Below are 22557 nucleotides of genomic sequence, written 5' to 3' on the forward strand. Positions count from 1 at the left end.
CACAGGATTCTTCCTCTCTTACATCTTTCCTTGGCTCCCCACTACCTACAGCACCTTGATATGCTTCGTTTTGGTCGATGTCCTCCTCCTAATCACATCCCTGTGAGACTCCTCAGCTGTATTCCATTCCAGCACCTCCTCCTTTGGATGGGTGCTCTGCTCTGCCTTTCACAGGCATGTCAGACACAGCTGGCTGGGGAACATTGATTAGGTAAGCAGTTTGAAAAATTGTGTTCCTTATGCTACTTTTCAGAGTAAACCGGAACTCTTTGAAGCCATCCAGGGTTTACAATTCAGTCTTAACCTTTTGTTGTAGACAGCACCCTTCTGCATACTTTCAGCACTCATGTGATAAGTATTTGATGAAACATTAGCAGATGAGAGGGGAATACTATTTTAAATGCTGTAAAAAAAGACATTGAGGGACAGCCATCAGAAAGACAGTGAATAGAAAAAGTTGCTGGGGAGACACTGCTACTACTGTTTATATCCCTGCCCTTTCACCTGGAAACCAGGTCTGAGGCTCATCTCCTTCACGATTCTCCTTGAATTCCTGCTGACCAGCTAAGCTCTCCTGCTGGATCACTTACAGTCACATTAGCAGGTGGCTGCCGTCCTGTATAATCCAGTTAGATTTTACGAGGGTGTCTATTTACACAGGACCAGGTGTTAACTCCCTGTTTGCCATATGTGTTGTGGCGTCTATCCAGCCCAGCCCAGCCCAATACACTGTTGTGTTTAAACAAGTGACTACTTTCTTTAAATGCATCTTTAACTAAAAATAAATAAATAAATCTGTAACCAACTCTCAAATAAACCTTTGAAAATACCAACAGGTATCAATTGTCATTACCATCAAATATTAATCAGGCTCAAGTCCGTCTTCCAAAGTATTCTGAATCCATACTGCTGCTCCACTCTCATACAAAAAATGACGTCGATTATTTCGTATACCAATCAATCACTAGTCTAGAAAGCTTGTGCCTTACTTTTTGTTTGTTATGATGACATTTGTTCAGTGTTGCTCCCTAGTGCATCCTTATGTCATCTGCAGAATGATCTATAACTGTGTTCTGTAATTCCTATAAAAGGTTATCATAGTCATTAATTTTTCCATGGCATAATTTGCACATTTTGTCATTTGGGCTGTGTACAAAGCTCACATTTTCAGTTCTCATTTTGATTTACATCACAGTATTTTATGCTTGTATGGATAGTATAGAAGTGCTGTTCTTGTTTGTTAACTAACTGTTCCCATGGCCCTTTATGATACACAAAACACTAACAAAGAGTGACATAAAATGAACAGTAGAAATGCAGCCATCAGTAAAGTAAGTCTTCAGGCTTCCTGACTCAGGAGAATGGATCAGCCAATAGGTTTACATTTGTACAGAGACTTTTATCCTGGAGCTTCCCATAGTACTCTGCAAATTATGTCCATACAACACCATTGAAATGCAGATACCTCTGCAGTGAAATATGCAAGGGCATAACTCCTTCCTTGACGGCCACTACAGTGTTTGGTGCCCTAAAGCTCAGAGGAGCCCAGCATGAACTGCTACATTCAGTAGCAAAGGGATTTGCTGTTATTTATCAAAAGAAGTCAGGCTTTCTCTACAGCATTAATTCAACAAACTTGGTGCTGTGGTAGAAGGAATCTTTAGCTAAAAGTCAAATAAAATTGTACTGGAAGCCTTGGGCTCAATGTAAACAGGTCAGTTAAGATAGGTTATTGGGAGTGTTCCTTAGAGGAGTGGCTCTCAACCTTTCCAGACTACTGTACTCCTTTCAGGAGTCTGATTTGTCTTGCGTCCCCCCAAGTTTCACCTTATTTAAAAACTATTTGCTTACAAAATCAGACATAAAAATACACAAGTGTCACCGCACACTACTACTGAAAAATGTGTTTACTTTCTCATTTTCACCATATAATTAGAAAATAAATCAATTGGAATATAAATATTGTACTTACATTTCAATGCATAGTATATAGAGCAGTATAAACAGGTCGTTGTCTGTATGAAATTTTAATTTGTACTGACTTCGCTAGTGCTTTTTATGTAGCCCATTGTAAAACTAGGCAAATATCTAGATGAGTTGATGTATCCCCTGGAAGACCTCTGCAAACCCCCAGAAATACATGTACCCCTAGTTGAGAACCATTGCCTTAGAGCAATTTTTTTGCTCTGCATGTATGATGTCTAGGAGGAGGGCATGTGAGGTTAGATGCTTTTCTTCAATTTTCCATTCCTGTGTTTTATGTGACTGAGCAAGCGTAAATTTGTCATCTTTGCGCCTCTCTGTCATCTTCTGAACATGTAATATTTGGGGGGGGGGGGGAAATCAGGAAAGTCTCCTACACACTCTGGACTGGAGGGTTATTGCTTGTTCATTAGTGATATGGAGCAGGCTTTCCAGATTGGTTCTATGCTTTACATGTCAATGGTTTTTCTTGATATTTGAAAAACAGTCCAGTGCATCATCATTGCTGATTCAGCTACTCTGTTAGTAGGGTTGCCAAGTGCAGTCCTCAAGCATGCTTGAAGTAGCTCTGTTATAGGAAGTCACTTGATAAAATATCAAGGGGACAAAGAGCAGTTATTTATCAGTGAAGAGGTTTGCTGTGATATTCTTCCAAGCCTTCCACAGCCTTCCTTTGATAAACACTGAAGTGTATGGTGGTGTGTTTTAAATGGTTTGACAGATGTTAGCTTTGAATAAATGACAAATGGATTTTTTCACAGCCACGCATTAATGAAAATGGAGGCCTGTGCAAACATTCTGCAGTCGTCTGCTGATGGCACTGCCAGAAAGCAATGGCAATATACTAATATGGTCCAAGAATAACCTTGTGCTCTTGGAGGTGGTAGAAGTGAGGAAAACAAAGGATGAAATTCAGCCCTGGGATAATCAGACACAATTCCTATTCCAGGCAATGGAAGCTGTGCCTGATGAAACCAGGGCTATATTTGGACAAAGGACTTCTCATTTATAGTTGAAATGAAGATAAAATGCTATTTGCATATGTGTATATTTTATCCTAATTAAATAATGAACATTTAAACTCATTTAGATATGTTTTGGGTACTAAGAGCCTGTTAATTAAGTTATTAACATTTTATAAAACATGATGTAATGACCTCCTGGTTTGGCCATGAACTGGGATTGAATCAACCTCCAAAGGACAGGACTCTACCATTTAAGCTAAAAGGCTAAATTGATTAGCTGTAAGTAATAGCAGGCTGATACTCTCTTATGCGATCCAGCCAAAAGACCAAAAAAATTTAAATGATGGTGCCTCATTGTAGGCATTTAAATAAATGACTTGATTTCCTTTTGGTACCTAATTTGGAAAATATTGGCCTTGTTGATCTCTCTGTGTCTGTTTCCCTATCTATAATCAATAATACTCCCCACACTGAAGTACTGTGAGGCTTAGTTCAATAATGTTTTTAAAACACTTTGAGATATTTCAGTGGACGTTATTACAGAAATTTGAAGTATACCTATTTTTATATTTTATACCGCATAAGGCCCAGAATAAACAATTGCAGGAAGAATTTAAGCAGATGTCTAAGGGATTGTTTTTTATTAAATCTGTAGAGTAATGGTAGTGTAATTGTTTTTAATCCTAACATATAAATGAAGGCAAAACAATCAGGAAACTTACATCTTCCTTTCTTTCCCCTTTCATTTCACGTAGAGGCATCATTATTGGAAAGGAATCAGGGCCAGGAGACCTAACAGACCTGGAAAAAATTGTTCTTGGAATCATCATGTCAAAACATGACATTTTTCTGAAATTTGCCAAACAGAAAAGCAGACAATTGAAATAAGTGTCTTGTTGCACTATATATATAGATATATCATACATCTAGATATCGTAACATGGTTCACCAAAGCACTTCACAAACTGCCTAGTCCTGCTCCCCTTTTCAGTAGGGATAACTGTGTGACAATCTTGTTGTACTATTTCTTTTGTTCTAGTTTACTGATGTATAGTTCTGTTGTAGTTACCCCAAAGTCAATTGTCAGAAATCAGGATTTTCCTGTCATTTCAGTGGCTCTTTTGCATTCTGTTTTCTCTGTTTAGGGTTTCATTCAATGTCCATTGAAGTGAATGAGAGATGGTGGTCTTTGGATCGGGTTCTTTTGCAGATTTCATGCTTGGATAGAATGTCTTCAAGGCAGCATTCATGCCTGGCCACGTTTGACTTTAGTCTTATGCTTCTCAATACCTTTCTTGGCACTGTGAATTATGCATAGTATTTTCTAGCTTGATTCTTTGTGGCTTTATGATACTGGGTCCTTTGTGCAGAATCCAATCATATGAAACATTTCATCTCCATAGTCCCAAATAGCTATGTTTCATGGTGTTCTGTTGGTCATCTGTTCAGAGCAGTCATCTCCAACCTTTTTACATACAAGATCACTTTTTGAATTTAAGTGCAACCCAGAATCTACCCCTTCCCTTCCCTGAGGCTGCGCCCCACTCACTCCATCCCCACTTCCTCCATTACTTACCCTCCCCCACCCTCACTCACTTTCATCAGGCTGGGGCAGGGGGTTGGGTGCGGGGTGTGTGTGTGCAGTCTCTGGGCTGGGACCAATGGTTTCGGAGTGTGGGAGGGGGCTCCGGGCTGAGCCTGGGGGAGGGGGTTTGAGTGCAGAAGGGGGTGAGGGATGCAAGCTCTGGGAGGGAGTTTGGGTTCAGGAGGGGGCTCCGGGGTGGGGCAGAGTGTTGGGGTGCAAGAGGGGGTACAGGATACTGGCTCCAGGAGGAGGCTCAGGTCTGGGGTGCGGGAAGGGTGCAGACTCCTGCTGGGTGGCATTTACCTTGGCTGGCACCACGCCGCTCCCGGAAGCGGCCATCGTGCCCCTGCAGCCCCTTGTGGGGGAGGGGGAACGTGTCTCCGCATGCTGCCCCTCTCTGCAGGCACTGCCCCCGCAGCTCCCATTGGCCGCAGTTCCCCATTCCTAGCCAGTGGGAGGTGCGGGGGCGGTGCTTGCAGGCAGGAGCAGTGCGCAGAGACCCCTCGCCCCCATGGGGCCTCAGGGGTGTGTTGGCTGCTTCCAGGAGTGGCGCAGGGCCAGGACAGCCAGGGAGCCTGCCTTAGCCCCGCTGTGCTACCAGTCTTTTAGCGGCCGGAGATCATGATTGACTTTCAGAGGCTCTAGGATCGACCACTGGTTTAGAGTTACTCTTAGGCTGTTGTGAAGTTGAGTCATTCTCTGTTTTGTGTTTCCCTTCTGAGTTGTGACATATTAGTTTGGCAATGGGTACAACTGAACCACAGTCATATTTACTTCAAACTCCTCCTCCTGCAGTTCCTTGCTTTTCTAAGGAATAGGCATTCTTGAAAATAGGCATTATAAGAAGCTCCTTTCCAAGCCTGTTTTTCACATTGAACAAGTACTTTTACAGTTTTGTGATTATTTTCTGCAGTATTTGTGATACTTTTCACTTTAGTTTCTGTAAATTGGCTTCCATTTGGTCTGTTTTGACCTTGACCAATTTCTGCCCATAAATATATTCATGAAACTGCTCACAACCCAAAACTATTTCCAGAATTTCTTTTGTATTTTAGTCAGTGCTTGAAAGTGTATGCTATTGGAAATATGTTGGGGCAGCCCCCAACCGATGTGAGTTTGCATCAACTGAGATCTTGGGCTCTAAATTTTGGTGCTTCTGTGACAATTTTCTTTACTTCTCAAAAATGTTTATCTTGCCATTTATGCTAATGTCATTCTATCTTGTCATCAAGTGTCCTTCAGAGCTAATCTCAGTCAGTTTGATCTATAGTTTGTTCCTGTGCATTTTGAGGTCCCTTGCTTTTGCATTCCACATCCATTCTGCAGGCTCCTCGTGGTGTCCCAAATCAGCAGGTCATCAACAGTTATTTCTGTCCAATCTGGATCCTCAAAGGTCTGGAACACACATGGCTTTCATAGACCTCAGTTGCTCGGGGAGTCTAGAAGGGCAGTTGCTCAATCATATATCTACCAAAAGGGTGGTTGGAGATGCAGAATTTTACATTACTGTATTGAGTTAAACCTGACAAAACCCTTGGCTTGCATCCAAAAATGAAAATAATCTTTCATTTTGAAGACTAGATGTGTCCTCTTTATAACTGTTTGCAAGCAACCGCATTCTCATTTGATAGCCTTATTCAAATTGGGTCTATACATCAAGTATCGGGGGTGGCCGTGTTAGTCTGTATCCACAAAAACAACAAGGAGTCCGGTGGCACCTTAAAGACTAACAGATTTATTTGGGCATAAGCTTTCGTGGGTAAAAAACCTCACTTCACTCCTTGTTGTTTTTTTGGGTCTATACAGATTCTTAAATTGTTTAGTTTTATTACGGTGACCATACTCCTAATCCAATCAGCTGGTGTCTGTTCACTCAATAACGTCTAGTTTTACTATCTGATCAAATTTAGTTTTTACTTTATTCTGAGTACTAATGGGACTTTATGTGGCATGCTGATCTCTATATTAATGAGTAGGGCTGTAAATTACTTGCAGTTAACTCACGTGATTAACTCAAAAATTAATTATGACAAAAAAATTAATCAAGATTAATCACAGTTTTATTCGTACTGTTAAACAATAGAATACCAATTGAAATTTATTATATATTTTGCATGTTTTTCTACAATTTCAAATGTATTGATTTCAATGACAATACAGAATACAGTGTATAGTGCTCACTTTATTTTTGATTACACATATTTGCACTGTAAAAATGATAAACAAAAGAAATAATATTTTTCAATTCACCTCCTACAAGTACTGTAGTGCAATCTCTTTATTGTGAAAGCGCAACTTACAAGTGTAGTGTTTTTTGTTTGCTACATAATTGCAGTCAAAAAACAAAACAGGTAAGACTTTAGAGCCTACAAGTCCACTCGGTCCTACTTCTTGTTCAGCCAATTGCTAAGAGAAACAAGTTTGTTTACATTTACAGGAGATAATGCTGTATTCTTCTTATTTACAATGTCACCAGAAAGTGAAAACAGGCATTTGCATGGCACTTTTGTAGCCAGCATTGCAAGGTATTTACGTGTCAGATATACTAAACAATCGGATGCCCCTTCATGCTTCAGCCACCATTCCAGGGGATATGTTTCCATGCTGATGACGCTCATTAAAAAAATAATGCTATAATTAAATTTTTGACTAAACTGCTTGGGGGAGAATTGTATGTCCCCTGCTCTGTTTTGCCTGCATTCCCCCATATATTTCATGTTATAGCAGTCTCGGATGATGACCCAGCACATGTTGTTCATTTTAAGAACATTTTCACTGCAGTTTTGAAAAACGCAAAGAAGGTACCAATGTGAGATTTCTACAGCACTCGATCCAAGGTTTAATAATCTGAAGTGCCTTCCAAAATCTGAGAGGGACGAGGTGTGGAGCATGCTTTCAGAAGTCTTAAAAGAGCAACACGCTGATGCAGAAACTACAGAATCCGAACCACCAAAAAAAGAAAATCAACCTTCTGCTGGTGGCATCTCACTCAGATGATGAAAATGAACATCGTACTATTAGTCGGTCCGCACTACTGTGGATCATTACTGAGCAGAACCTGTTATCAGCATGGACGCATGTCCTCTGAAATGGTGGTTGAAACATGAAGGGACATACGAATCTTTAGCGCATCTGGCATGTAAATATCTTGTGACGCCGGCTACAATAGTGCCATGTGAACGCCTGTTCTCACTTTCAGGTGATCTTGTAAACAAGAAGTGGACAGCATCACCTCCTGCAAATGTAAACAAACTTGTTTGTCTGAGTGATTGGCTGAACAAGAAGTCGGACTGAGTGGACTTGTAGGCGCTACAGTTTTACATTGTTTTATTTTTGAATGCAGGTTTTTTTTTTTTTACATAATTCTACATTTGTAAGTTCAACTTTCATGATAAAGAGATTGCACTACAGTACTTGTATTAGGTGAATTGAAAAATACTATTTCTTTTGTTTTTTAGAGTGCAAATATTTTAAATACAAAATAAATATAAAGTGAGCACTGTACACTTTGTATTGTAATTGAAATAAATATATTTGAAAATATAGACGACATTAAAAAAATTAAAAAATGTATTCTATTGTTTAACAGTGTAATAACGATTACTTTTTTAATCACTTGACAGCCCTATTAGTGAGCTATATCCTGAACTTAGTCCATTAAACATCTCATCAAATATTTTAATAATTTCTTTTGCATCCTTGTTTTACAAGTTATATTCCTATTTGGTCATCTGCATGTGCACATTGCTGTTAACCTGAGCAGACCTGGGACTTCCTTTTCCGCTGTTCCAAACTCTATTAAGTGGTATCTGTCCTTATGTGACATACCTGTGTGGTTTTGCTTTTGCGCCTTTTGTGCCCCTTATAAAATTGGGTACTCATGGATTATTTTGTACACTTTTCCTGCGATTACATTGCAAGCTTTAGTATCTTTTTTTAAATTCACTTTTTGCTCTTTTATTACCGGTGTCACAAACCAATCTGTTTTAGACTCTTGCTTTGTTTTGTAAATGTACAAAGAGACTCAACTTAAAGACTCCTGTTTCTGGAATATCATCATTTTCACCATCAGTGCTGTATGTTCATGAAAGTATTTTGCTTTTGTATTTCGTTGAAATTTGTGCTCGGAGCTGAGCAACACAATTAGAAAATGGTTGCTCTTATGCCTTGGATGACAGTACACTCATGATTGCTTCCTGTATTTATTGCAAACGAATCTTTTATTCCCATTTTTTAAACATTATGTCCTTGCTATACATTTTTTATTGGACGCACTTCATTTTTTTCACTGTTAACCTTTCATTTGGTAAACACAGTCTAAAGCAAATACCCACTTTTCTTTATAAAGGCAAGTCAATTTCCTGCAATAACCTTGCTTTCACTTGGTTATTACTCATACCACAAGTAACTGAGTCTCTAATTATTCTACCTGCTAACTTCATGTTCGTATGACTTGGATATATTACTCTGGTCAGTAGTCCGAGCTGTATAGAAAATGTGACTTGCCCATGTGACATTCTTTCATAGATCAAGATATTATTAAAATTTTTGAATTTCCCCCCCTAACTTTGCAATCCCATACATGGTCCCACTAATATGTAGCTCTCTGGTACTTCTGGGTCTCCCATGCTCCCTCTCATATTTGTCTGCAATACCATTTGTTTTCAGGAAAATATGGTAATCCTGAAGAAAGAGAGATTGGATAGTTGGTCCAATGGTGAGGGCTCTAGCATGGGACTTAGGAGATCCAGTTTTAATTCTTTGTTCTGCTGCAGATTTTGTGTGACTTTGGGCAAGTCATTAAGCATTTCTATACCTCAGCTCCCCATCTGTAAAATTAAGATAATTATACTTCTCCCATTCCCCTCCTCACAGGTGTGTGGTGAGGATATATACATTACAAGATTGAGGCACTCAGATACTACAGTAGTGTGGGCTATATAATTACCTTTTGGTAGCTAGCGTGTGACTGCTTTTATCAGGTTCCCTTTTAGACCCGATTCAAGTGGCTTCATTTGCTCCATCTTTGTCAAAGATTCAGTTTTCTTCTGTCAGCGTGCATAAAGATGTGATGCACAGGAAGTTGGTGAGTGTTTGGTGAGGAAAGTTGATGCTCCCAGTGACCAGTCACAACAGGCTAAAAAATACCATTGAGATGAACAGAGATCTAAAACGTGCTTAAGACCAGTAAACTACTAGTTTTTAAAATTATTTCCCCCTACTTCCATCTCTTCAGCATCTGCCTATAGTGGATATGTCAGAAACTACCTTCAGTGCATTAGCGATGATATAATAATCATTGTGTCACAGTTCAGGGCGGCTGCACCTGTATTCCCCCTCTGTGGTCCAATAAATGCATCTACTCTAGGCCCCTGGCTCGTCAGCTGTCACCTCTTTTGGGTGGAGACCTGGGCCACCAATCCCAAGGGTATTTGCAGGCTGCGCAGTTCCCTGACTATACTGTGATATCCCTAGCAAAAGACAGACTGCCTATGCAGGCCTGCTTCACTTCTCTCCTCAGAGATGGTACACAGCATGATTGCCACAGTTAGGTTATCACACAGCTCTATGTAAGCAAGCACATTTATTCTTAAAATGAAAGCATTCAGAGAAAACCCACTAACACAATAGAAGAACCTACATGCATGCTAATAAGCTTACCATAGATCATCCCAACTCCAACAAGGTCTCTGGCCAGTGAACAGTCCTTCAAACCCTACCTAGGTGTTCTCCTGTGGTCACAAGTTCATCACAGGTTCAGCTCAGAACAAGCACTATCAGCCTTATGGGGGGTCTCAGTATTCGAAAGTCCTTCCCTAAGGATTGCGGGATACACCCTCAAGAGGTCCTGTGTGTTTGTTGGATCAGAAGGAAGGCCCCGAGTCACTTTTAACTCCGGCTATTTAACCAAAAATCCTTTCTTTGTCTGTTGGTGCCAGAAAATCCAGTTTGAACCAGTATAGGTGAGCTTCTCTTCAGGTGGTCGTAGCTCTCTGGAGGTTCTCTGAGTGAATTTGCCTAACCACCCACCTAAATCATTTACCTGACCAGCCTCCACTTAGTTCCTGGGGTACTGTGGTCCCCCGCCCCCATGGAAATACATACAATCCCTCGATAGTACATGAACATTTGCATTTTTAATACAGTGAACTCCTAAAATACTTTTTGAATTAAGTTTAAGGTTTGTCAGGATATTGCAGGGTATTGTCATATCTGTCATACATTGCATTCACCTTTATCATCATTACCAGCCATGCTGCACTTCTGTTCTCCTTTACTTGCCCAGTTTTTGTGGCCTCTAACCAGTCCAAGGCATAATTAGTGGAAATTAGAGAGAAGATAATGAGTGGATCAGGTGCATAAAGTACTTGTTTTCTGCAGACTAGGAGATGTTGCTAATTAATTGTTTATATTTCTGCCCTGTCCCTGCCATTTGTTCTTGTCCTCTGATATAGGAAACTCTGGAAGATTTTTAGTGGCAGGGCCAACAGCTACACACATCAGGTAAAATCTTGGCTTCACTGAAGTCAATACAGTTTTACCATTGGTTTCAATGGTGCCAGGATTTCACCCCTTGTGTGTGGGATATATATATATATATATATATATATATATATATATATATATATATATATATATATATATATATATATAAATACATAAATTGTGGAGAAATTCCACCTTTTTGGTGAAAGAATTAAACTTTTGTTTGGAATATTAAAATAAGTGCTGAGGAGAGGGATTTTAATGATAGAGTGCATGTAGGTAGTCAAACAGATAAAAAGTATAGCAGGATTGCATGGTTTTCCAAAATATTATCACATGACTAGCCCTGCTACAAATCAATTATATATAACACTCATAATAAGTACTTCTGAATGAATGGGAGGACTAAATACCAATTCTAGTACAAGTTTAAAATAATTATTATTTGTGATTTTCAGTTTTTCACTCTGTATTTCTTGTTAAAAGCCATACAAATCAGGATCATGTTAATAGCATAACACAGAATGCCATAAGATGTAGAAGAGGTCTATGAATTTTATCTTTGCTCCATCACACTCAGACTGAAGCTGATGGTTCCAGAAAATCTCTCTTTCTTTCTTTGAACCCTTGGGTTATTTCAGTGTCAGAAATATGTATTGCTTCATAAAAAGGGAGCAAGCACTCAACACATTCTTCCTCCCCCCCCCCCCCCCCCCACACACACAATGTTGTAGAGTTTTGTGTCTATAATCTTCCTTTATTTTTTGCAAAGGTAGTAGTATCATGTATGTACTTTGGAGATAAATTATACATTATAGTGCATACCACAGCTAAAAAGTAAAATGCCATTAAAACATAACAGCAGCTCTGGTGAGAACAGAGGTGGTTAAAGTCATGATATTGTTCTGTTGTGACTCTAAATATTCTCCTTACTAGACATAATGCAATTTTTTTTTTCTTCTTTCCAATTTAGGTACTTCAAAAGCTAGGGAAAGCTGATGAAACAAAAGATGAACAGTTTGAAGAATATGTTCAAAACTTCAAACGACAAGAGGTCAGTTACTTGTTTGGTTTGTATATCACAAAAAAATTGGGGTATATTTGAATTTATTGACTGTGATGAACATGCTTTTGGGCAACAGGTCAGACACATTGTATGAAGATTTACAGCTCAAGGATTTCATCCAGCAGTCTTCCTGCAAACAAAACTCTCTTCAAGTTTTGCTTGCAAAGTGACTGCAGGATTGGGCCCAACATTTGTAATAAAGGGCCAGGTTCTGATTTCATGCAACGCCATTCTGAAGCTGGAGGCACTCTCTTGAACACAGTGTCATGTAACTCACTGGAGTGACTGTGGATGTACAACAGTGTAACTGAGAATAGAATCTGACCCAAATTAATACTGCAAATGCAAAACTGTAGTTGTATTTTACAAAGGGGAGGCATATTTGTGTGATTTCTTTGCTTGTTTTCTTGGCTGTATTAGACTTAGTAGTTGCCACAGTCTGAAGTTGAACATGAACGTTATAGTGTGTATAGACTGTAATGTGTATTCTTCCTGCACTGCCTTATTGATGTATTATTATTAATAATAATTATTATTATTGTAAATATTAATTTCACAACAGTGCCCAGGCAGCCAATCAAGATTGGGGCTTCATTGTGCTAGGTGCTGTAGGTACACATATGATGTACCTACTCTCTGTCCCAAAGACCTTATTATCTGCTCTGCTTACAATGTACTCTAAATTCTAACGTCCATTACTCCTTGCTGTACTGATCAGAGGTGACTAATTATACTGAATTCCATGGCAGCTTTCTAGTGTGAATTAATACCCACTAAGAATTAGATGAATTCTACCAAGATTATTTCATTTATTATATAAGATAAATATGAATCCAGGTCTCCAGAGGTTTAATCATAGTCTTTCTGTTCTTTCCTTTGCGTGCGGTTTAGCTCACATGTAAAGACATTCAAATAGTTCAGGCCTAAGAAGTTATATTTCTCTATCTGTTGTTGAATGTACTCGGGGATACAAAAGATCTGTTTTATTCATCTAAAATGTTTCACATGTAAGTGAAAATAACAAATTTATTTTTTAAAAAGTTCATCTGTATCAAGATGTTTTCTATAAAAACAGCCCCATTAGAAAAGAGCTAACGTGGTGAAATGGCCACATTAAACGAGAAGCCGTTAGGGACTGACTTGTATCTCCATCACCTCTGGTTGTTCATACGCTCTCTTACAGCACAGAAACTCACTCATCGGAGATGTAACTAGGACTGGGGGAGCGTCAGGGTTGGTCCTCCACGTTTTAGTATGGCATGTGAGAATTGGCTTTGGGAGCATGAGACTGTCCGTGTTTGTGATTCCCACCCTGAATCAGTGCCTCCCCATGCCACTCATTGGTGTGTATCCCATACAGACACTGCTCATTCCTCCCCGACCTCACTTGCTCCAGACTGGCCAGCCGCAGCTGGGCTCCTGCTCAGTGTCCTTGCAATTAATGGAGGGGTGCAGAGAGCCACTGAAGTAAAGTATTTGCACTCCCCTCTCCCTGAGGCCCAGGAGCAATGGAGGCTTCAGGAATTGCTTGGCCAGGTGGACCTTCACTTCTCCATCCCTCCATTCAAGGGAAGGGAGGCAGTAGCAGTCACTGTTCTGGGAGGGTGGTTCTTCACTCACCTTCCTGAGACCTAGAGGGAGATGGAGGTATCATGAGCCACTGGGCCCAAAGCAGAGAGCAGTGTTGGGAGCTGTTGGGCCATGCAAGGATCTTGTATTTTTAACAGGGACATTTACATTAACATGGGACATTTTTCTACTTCCTCTTCTGCAGCTGCTTATTGTCGAGTGGGGAGCATAATCATTTCTTGGTAATGTCACTGCCATTTGCATGGCAACTAATTGTGATGTCAAAAAAAGAGGTATACATTTTCTCTTTAGTTGGAGCAAAGGTGGGAGGAATGAGGCCCTGTTAAGAAACAAAGTTCCTGTAAGATGTAATTTTTAGCCAAATAACTCTAGTAATAGAAGGAGAAATAAGAAGGAAGATAACAGGGCGGGGGAGGGCAGGGGAATCTCGTATTTCAGCAAAATTTTGTCTCAAAATAATTTGTTTTTGAAGAATTTGCTGTAGTGGTATTTTCCTGCTGGAAGTCTTGCTATGGGCAAACAAGGCTGATGATGCTAATTTTATTTATCTTCTCAGTCTTTGGTGGACAGACAGTAAATAATGAGCAGTCATGGGCACAGCAGACTCTAGATAGCACTAAATCAGGACATAACCATGACGTAGTACAAGAGGTTGAACTGAGGTGGAAAGGACTAGCGTTCCTCTTCTAAACTCCACCTACAAAATAAGCCCTGCCCACATGATGTTCCAAATTGACACCATTTTGAGTAGATAGTGCAGATGTTTAAAATCTGATCATGCATGCTCTCTGAGCTTGATTGGGCTCCTTGGGCTTCATTCCCCCTCAGTGGGGTTCAGATGTACCCATAGGCTCTGCTGGGTTCCTAGTGCTTGATTATGGAAAAACAAAAGCCTGTCTATTTGCATAGGTCTTCATAATATGCCTCCTCTTGGTTTGTCCTTGCTTTGATCAACAGTGAAATAGTTGACAAAGTTCCGATATAAAATATTATCATTGTGCATCTGAATTTATACCCGTTCTGATGAATGTAGCATTTTTCAGCTTTCAAAGCAACTCAACCAAACCTCCTTGTCAGAGAACATTTTAAGGGAAATTCCAAACTTCACTTAAAATCTCTGACTAGCAACTTGGCTCAATAATGCATCCATCTGATTCCCAGCTGTGCCCTAGGGCTGCATTTGAGTTCTGGGGAAATTGTCCCTTCAGCTTTGCTTCCCCTTCTAAGGTATTTGCAGCCACTGGTGCCCCTACAGGCTTCAGCGAGTGAGCTAAATTGAGAAATGCCAGAGGATAAAAGAAAGGTCTGTTTCACTTTCTCCCTCCCTTATCAACTGTCTCATTGGGGGATCTTGATGAGTTCTGTGGGCAGAATGCAGTCCATACCCCTACTTATCCAGGCAGGGTCATCTCGCCCCCCTTCCCTAACAGGAAAGAACTGGCTCCAGGGGCAAGCAACTGTCCCTCCTCCCCCGCCTCTATCTGTGTTAGAGGAGTGAAGCCAGATGGAAGATTGTGCCTGGGTTCTTATAGCCTACATTAGCAGCCACGCCTCTGATGGCCCTACCCATCCATTTTCCCCATAAACCACGGATGCACAGCACTGGACACAGCACCATTCTCTAATGCCCGCTTTGTTTCCATGCTTCCATCTCCTCCAAGCAGCTAGCCAAGGAGTAAGAAGAGGGGCAGCAACCCAGATGTGAAAGAACAGCAAGGGATCTCTTCTTGGCCCACCATTTATTTACATCTCATAGACTCATAGACTCATGGACTTTAAGGTCAGAAGGGACCATTATGATCATCTAGTCTGACCTCCCGCATGATGCAGGCCACAAAAGCTGACCCACCCACTCCTGGAATAATTCTCTCCCTTGACTCAGCTGTTGAAGTCCCCAAATCATGATTTAAAGACTTCAAGTCGCAGAGAATCCTCCAGCAAGCGACCCCTGCCCCATGCTGCGGAGGAAGGCGAAAAACCTCCAGGGCCTCTGCCAATCTGCCCTGGAGGAAAATTCCTTCCCGACCCCAAATATGGCGATCAGCAGAACCCCGAGCATGCGGGCAAGATTCTCCAGCCAGACCCTCATTGACCATTGTTACTAATTACCAGCGATGGCACATTATTGACCTATTGACTAAAATCACGTTATCCCATCAAACCATCCCCTCCATAAACTTATCGAGCTTAATCTTAAAGCCAGAGAGGTCTTTCGCCCCCACTGTTTCCCTCAGAAGGCTGTTCCAGAATTTCACCCCTCTGACGGTTAGAAACCGTCGTCTAATTTCAAGCCTAAACTTCCCCACGGCCAGTTTATATCCATTTGTTCTCGTGTCCACATTAGTACTGAGCTGAAATAATTCCTCTCCCTCCCTGGTATTTATCCCTCTGATATATTTAAAGAGAGCAATCATATCCCCCCTCAGCCTCCTTTTGGTTAGGGTAAACAAACCGAGCTCCTCGAGTCTTCTTTCATACGACAGGTTTTCCATCTAACCCTTAGCCCACATTTTATAAGGCCAGAATGTTCCTCAGTGCACATGAGTCCAAATTCAAGCTAGTGTAACTACTGAAAATAAATGTGGCTATCTCCTCTGATGGTCGAAGACCAAGTGTTTCTAACTAGGGAAGATGGTTAACTGAAAGAATGGCCTTCTCAATACACTGGCCCTTCACAGGTATTCCAGGAATACCTGTGAATTCCAGTTCCAGGAAGACATCACCTCAGTCCCCTTTGTGAGCCTGAAAACTCTCAGGTGGCAACAGACCACCTCACCCGCTGGAAAAAAAAATTATGATCAGTTATGACACCCTAAGCTCCTGCACATGCTGGCAATGCCAACGTTTCTTCCAGGATTGTGTTAGTGTTAATAATGGCTTAAGGAAGAAGAAAAATCACTTTTATCTCTTTCTGGATCATTTTTTATCAGAACTCTGTACAGAGAGAGTTGAAACAAACCACAGAGTCATATGGTTTCTGGAATATGTTGGATTCATAATAAACACAGACACATGGTACCAGGGAAGTCAGTCAAAGGGCTGGGCTGAGGAAAAATACTATCTGGTACAAAGTCTTATTTCAGACTAATATTAACTGAAAATGGCCACAAAAGCCATAAACAGAAACAAAAATCCAATTACTATCGGAGCCTATTGGGAATTCTGATCTCAGACACAGGCATGCTTCAGTGAACCAGAGTGCATAGGAGACCTGTCCAGTATTATTTGTTATTCCTTCCACATCTCACCCTATCACATCCATTGGCAGAGATCACAGTCCCATTGTAAATTCTTCCCTCCCTCCACTGGTGAATGCGGAGAATCAGATATTTTTAAGGGATTCACTGATTAGCAAACCAGGCAGAGCGATCTTTAGGTCAGAGGCCAACTGGGGATAATGGAGGACGGTGCATTTAGAACCCATTTCAATCCAGGAAATGGGTACCAGAGACAGAGCACAGCATCCACCAGCTAGAACATAGTGATTCCTGAGGTAGGAGCTACAGAGTACTATTTAAAGTAGAAGGGGTGGCACAGATTCCCTGCCTGACCCTCCACCTCTCTCAGGAACCCCACTTCCCCCCACCAGCAGCCTGGACCCCAGGCACATGAGTCCATCCACTCATCCCCTCAAACTTTGAGTGAGTGGCATTATGACCTGACAATTTTGGACCAGCTCCCCCACTCCCAATCAAAGTGGTCAGGCTGTGGTGTCTCCCCGTTGCTCCACAGCCTATGCACTGAGGTCTCAGAGCACTGCTCCTTCCATGGATAACAGACTTATTCTGGTCATGACATTTTTGTAAATAAGCGAGGAAGAACATGATCAGCCCTATCCTAGAGAGAAAATCAACTTCTATCCTGGGCAGAGCAAAGTTTCCTATCTTTGTATGCACTGCCAATAAAGGAGGACATGAACACCAATTCTTACATGACTAAGGATTGGATTAAGCAGAGTGGAACCTGCAGCCAGAAGTATCCTCATTCATTGTAAGTCAGTTTAATCAACTGGTGATTCATCTTTCTGCAACTGGAAACAGCTGTAAAGTGCCCCATCAGGACCTGCGTAGTGAATGACCTCTCACAAGACTAGGCAATGTCTTTGCTTTGTGCCTACCCACCTTTTTCCCAGCTCCCCAGGACAGTATAAAAGTAGGAAAGAGAGAACAGCGATGTACTGTTTGCCTTTCTGACTGAAGAACCTAGCACTGGACTTTTTGAAATCTCTGTCTCATGGAAGAGGTCTATGGTTGCAAAAAACTGTTCTTGATCCTGGACCAGACAGGTTCAAAATGAATACTTGGATGAAGTGATTTCACTCTCCTAGACCCAAAAAGGAAGTAAAAAAAAATTATAACTTACTCTGTTGGTTGGCACAAAGTCCATTATCTAGCTACCGTGGCAAACAAATGAAACATAGCCTTGAGTTCCACCAGGAGGACTTTAATGTGGGAGTATAAGAATATTCAAGCAAAAAGGCCAAGTCTCTGTTATCAGTATGCTCAAGAAAAGGAATCCCAACGTTAAATGTTTCCTTGGGGCAACAACCCTTTTTCACAAGCTCACAGAAAACTGCCGTGGGACCTCATTCTGCTCCATACAGCACTACCCAGACCCCTGCTGGAGGTGTCACTATACTTTCTACCCGTTACAATAGGTATTCCAATAGCTACTATTTCCAATCAGATGAGTTTTTGAAGTTGGGTCTCCTCAGAGAAGACTTCCAGTATACTAGTTTTAACTCAGAGAAGCAGTTCTCACAACTGTCACAGCGTTCATTCCCAAAATAGATGGAAGAAATAATCTTCCTTTCATTAAGCATCAAAGTCAGTCCTTTGGAGCACTGACAAACTCAGGAAAGGAAGTTGTCTCCCCTGTATTGAAATCTGCTAGGCAGCCTCATTGCCATCGATACATACATTCATGAAAATCTACATATGGGTCATCCAATCTTTAGCCAATGCCATTTCTTGTATGCAGTGTTGTTGTAGCTCTGTCAGTCCCAGGACATTAGAGAGACAAGGTGGGTGAGGTAATATCTTTTTATTGGAGCAGCTTCTGTTGGTGAGAGAGACAAGCTTTTGAGCTACACAGAGTTCTTCTTCAGGTTCAGAGTCAGCAAGATACTTAACCACGTGAGTATCACCACATGCTTAATTTTAGTCACCTCCTATGCACCTTGATGAAACAAAGCTGTCGCTGAACAAAAAAGTCAAGTGTATGGTCTGTCTGGAGGCACTTTGAACTGAGCTTTCCCCCCCCCCCCCCATGGAGGAATTTCATCTGATTTAGGATCCCTGAGAATTCCTTCAGGTTTACCCACCGCCATCCACCTCTTGGCTGAGGACTACAGAATAGAAGCCTCTTTTGGGCTTATCAAACCAGCTGTTGAATTGGCCAGATGAATCACTACAGGCTAACATGAATCAGTTCATTTTTTGCAGGCACAGAGCAGGCTGCCTTTACATAGTTTCCAAGTCCTATGAATCAGAAGAAGCCAGATACCAGAACTGAACCAGGATCTCTTAGCACAGAACAACGAGATTTGGATTGTAAACAATACATAAAACATATTCATATCTTATCTTTCTTTTGATTTGCAAACAAGAAAACTGCCCATCCCACAAGGAAGTTGTCACTATTAAACAGAACTCGTGTACCGTGAATAGGTTCATATAGAACACAGACATTTTCTGTATACTAAAAGAGAGCAATTCCTGAAGCTTTATTTCTTCCTTTCTGCACAAGCTAACTGTGAACATGCCTTGCCTTTTAATCAAGCCTAAAGTAAAAATAAGAAGTGTCAAATCTTGCATGTTCCTCTCTCAGGCAAAAATATCACTGATTCTAGTGGGAGTTTGTACTAATAAACAAAATTTTCTCTCTGCTCTATTGTTCAAGCAAGAGCATCTTGCACTTTATTTTTATTTTCTGATCCCAGTCTCATGGAAAGAATGTATTACTTGCTGACTAGTATTATGCAAAGTTAAACAGCGATTCCCTTGTCGCTAAGTGTATTCTAATCAGAATAATGCCAGCATTATAATTCATAACAGATCAATATTCTGTTTAATGTCTCCTGTGCATCTTTAGCTTTAATTGCTCAGTTGCTCCATCAGTATGTGAGACCATTTGCTTTTTGTTTTCCATCACAGAAGTTACAGGTATTTCATTAGGCTATAAATAAAAAATAGCCTATCCACCACTCACTGTTAGAAAATAAAATGTTGCCAGGATGAAAATTAAGTAGAATGTCCAGTGTTCCGGTTGCTGGTTTATGAAATTATGAGAAAATAAAGAGGCTTTTCTTCAGTGAGCAAAGCTTGCTTCTTTAGTTGATTTACAAAATTCACATTATACACATGAGGGACAGGTTGGGGCAGTTGCTGTTCTTGCCTGGTATATATATTATGGGATCCCTGAAAGCTCCCTAGTTGGTCTATTCTTTGGGCTTGGGGGCTGGGGTGTGTGTGTGGGGGAATGTTAGATCCTCAGTTAGTGTAACTCAGTGTTGTTCCATTGACTACACTGGAGCTACGATGATTTACATCAGCAGAGGATCTAGCTCCAAGTTTCCATTCACGTGCTTTATGCTACCATTTGTTGTTGCTGCCACCCTGTGGTAGGAAAATGCACTCAAACAAATCATTTGGTGAAAGTATTAGGGCCCGATCCTCATCTGATGAAAAAGCAATGTAGCTACACTGATTTACACCAGCTGTGAATCTGGTTCTTAGCCCACAATTTTTATTAAGAGAATGAACAGTAACAAACTATCACTTGGTAGCTAACTAAGGGTCCTTGTGGCCCTTTTCTCAATACCAGTCAGAGACTAAAAGGTATGAAGGCGAAGGAGGGCACCAACATGTACTCTAGTCACGTGGAATTAATCTGAACTGAAATTCTCCAGCAGCCTTTTTCTTGTGGGAATGCCTGGGTGCCTCACATATAGATCTTAAATATGTACTGCATCATGATGAGTGTAGAGCCCATTTCACACTCACTCCTGTGCTTGGGCTTGGGATGGAAAAAGGGACCAGTCAATAAACAAGATTTTTCAAAGCTGCCTGAGTGATTTAGAAGTCTAATTCCCATTAACTGGTATTATTCCCTTACAGTTTTAAAAATCTCAGCATAAAACTGCAGAGAACTCCTGACACTTAGTATTTTGTGAGAAAAATATGTAATTTACATGTGGGTTCCCATATCTCTGTCTGTTAATACAGATCTCCCTTCAGGGAGCCTTCTTTCCTAAAACAGAGTTGATGCCAAAAGTGATTCCCAGTGGATACTCTGCAGAAAGTTAGACTCTACAAAGAATATCTAATCTCCAGTGGGGAATATTTTTCCCTAATCTCAAAACTGGTGATCAGTGAAAGTCCCCTGCATTCATGTGAACATTACACCCAGAGCCTGTTCAGCTAACAGACACCTTCCCTGGAGCAAGCCTGTGGCACAGCTGAGATGCATGCTGACCGCTAAGTCCAATGAGGATGGGAATAAACACTGCAAGTCATCAGGGAAGGAGGAGGAATGCATTTCTGCTCGCCACTGGGAATAATTTTGTCCTATAATGTATGCATGATCATGATGGGCACACTGATGAGCTATGAAAGCTCAAAAACATACACCCTGTTTGCGCATTTCACCAGGACTACTAGGTGACCTAGTGTACAATTAAATCCCATATCAGTCTCACTAGTTTCCAACTAGGCGTGATCTCAGGAAAGTGGAGAATCTGTACTTTCATAGGTTTATGTTTTCAGGAGATACCTGTCTACTCTCTAATGAATTCCACAATTCACATGAGACTGTAGTTGGTTGGGTTTGGGTGGGGCTTTTTAGATGTTCACTCCTACAAAATCTAAAATGGAAAGCTTACTCAAATTAGGGTTAGTTTAGATTGCATCTTGACACTTCTTGGATGTGTTTACCTGTTATATCTCAGCCTTTTTAAATGACTGTTTGTTAGTTGCTTTCTCTAAGACAAAACCTTGCTGTGATTTTTTTTTATAAGTCAAATTATCATTCAGTGTTTATCAAACATACTGTTGTATGTTACTTCAGGAACACTTCAAGTATCTGCCCACTGAGACACAAGACTTAATCAACATCTGGGCTTTGACAAATGGAGGGGATGCAGTCCAGCAGATCTATCCTGGTGGATATGGAATGTTTTAACACTGCCTCCCAACATGGGCCAATTACTCCTTAATTTTTAAAAAAAATATTAAAGCAAATGAGCATAAAAAGTACATTTGTTAAGAAGCCCACTGACACACAGCATTTAGATATAGATCATAAATGCATATAGGTACAGATATAGGTAGGATATAAGTATAGATACAGACAAAGGCAAAGTACAGTTATAGAAAGTATAGATCTATATAGCACTGCATGTAGATATAGATTATATTCAGGTACACACTTCAGAGTCTGATCCTCCTCATATACCCAACATTTTCTTTGACTCCAGTGTAAGATTGAGGTATATAAATAATGCAGGCTCAGACCTCTAGTTATCTCCATTAGAAAACAGGAAAAAGATATAGACGTTAGAGACCAAAAAATACTATGAGTAGAATATCCTGAACAGTATATGGTAAGCAGTAAACATAAGATGTGAAAAAATTGACTTCTGTGGTTAACTTCTATCAGGACAAATCAAGGAAAACCTGTTTCATAATCTAAGATGTACTAGTGCATTTGTGCCTTTTCTACATTGTCAAGAGGAGGTGCTTTTTATTTATTTATTTATTTATTTATTTAACTTTGGTTAATTATCCCAGATATTTGTGTTTGAACAAAAGCTCTCTCTGTATCAGCTCATCCCGTCCTCTAGATGCCTGAGTTTGCCACTTCTTTCATTACACTAATCACAG

General features: G+C 40.6%; 1 protein-coding gene across 2 annotated transcripts in view; it reads left to right on the top strand.

The window, feature by feature from the left end:
* Positions 1-22557, top strand: part of AMPH (amphiphysin) — a 178103-nt gene that overhangs the window by 67993 nt on the left and 87553 nt on the right. For both annotated transcript variants that reach the window (XM_065398613.1, XM_065398614.1), the window contains exon 2: positions 11993-12073. In XM_065398613.1, coding sequence (XP_065254685.1) covers positions 11993-12073 — 81 coding nt within the window. The remainder of the gene's footprint in view (positions 1-11992; positions 12074-22557) is intronic.

Source organism: Emys orbicularis, chromosome 2 (genome assembly GCF_028017835.1).
Source record: "Emys orbicularis isolate rEmyOrb1 chromosome 2, rEmyOrb1.hap1, whole genome shotgun sequence".
Taxonomy (NCBI): domain Eukaryota; kingdom Metazoa; phylum Chordata; order Testudines; family Emydidae; genus Emys; species Emys orbicularis.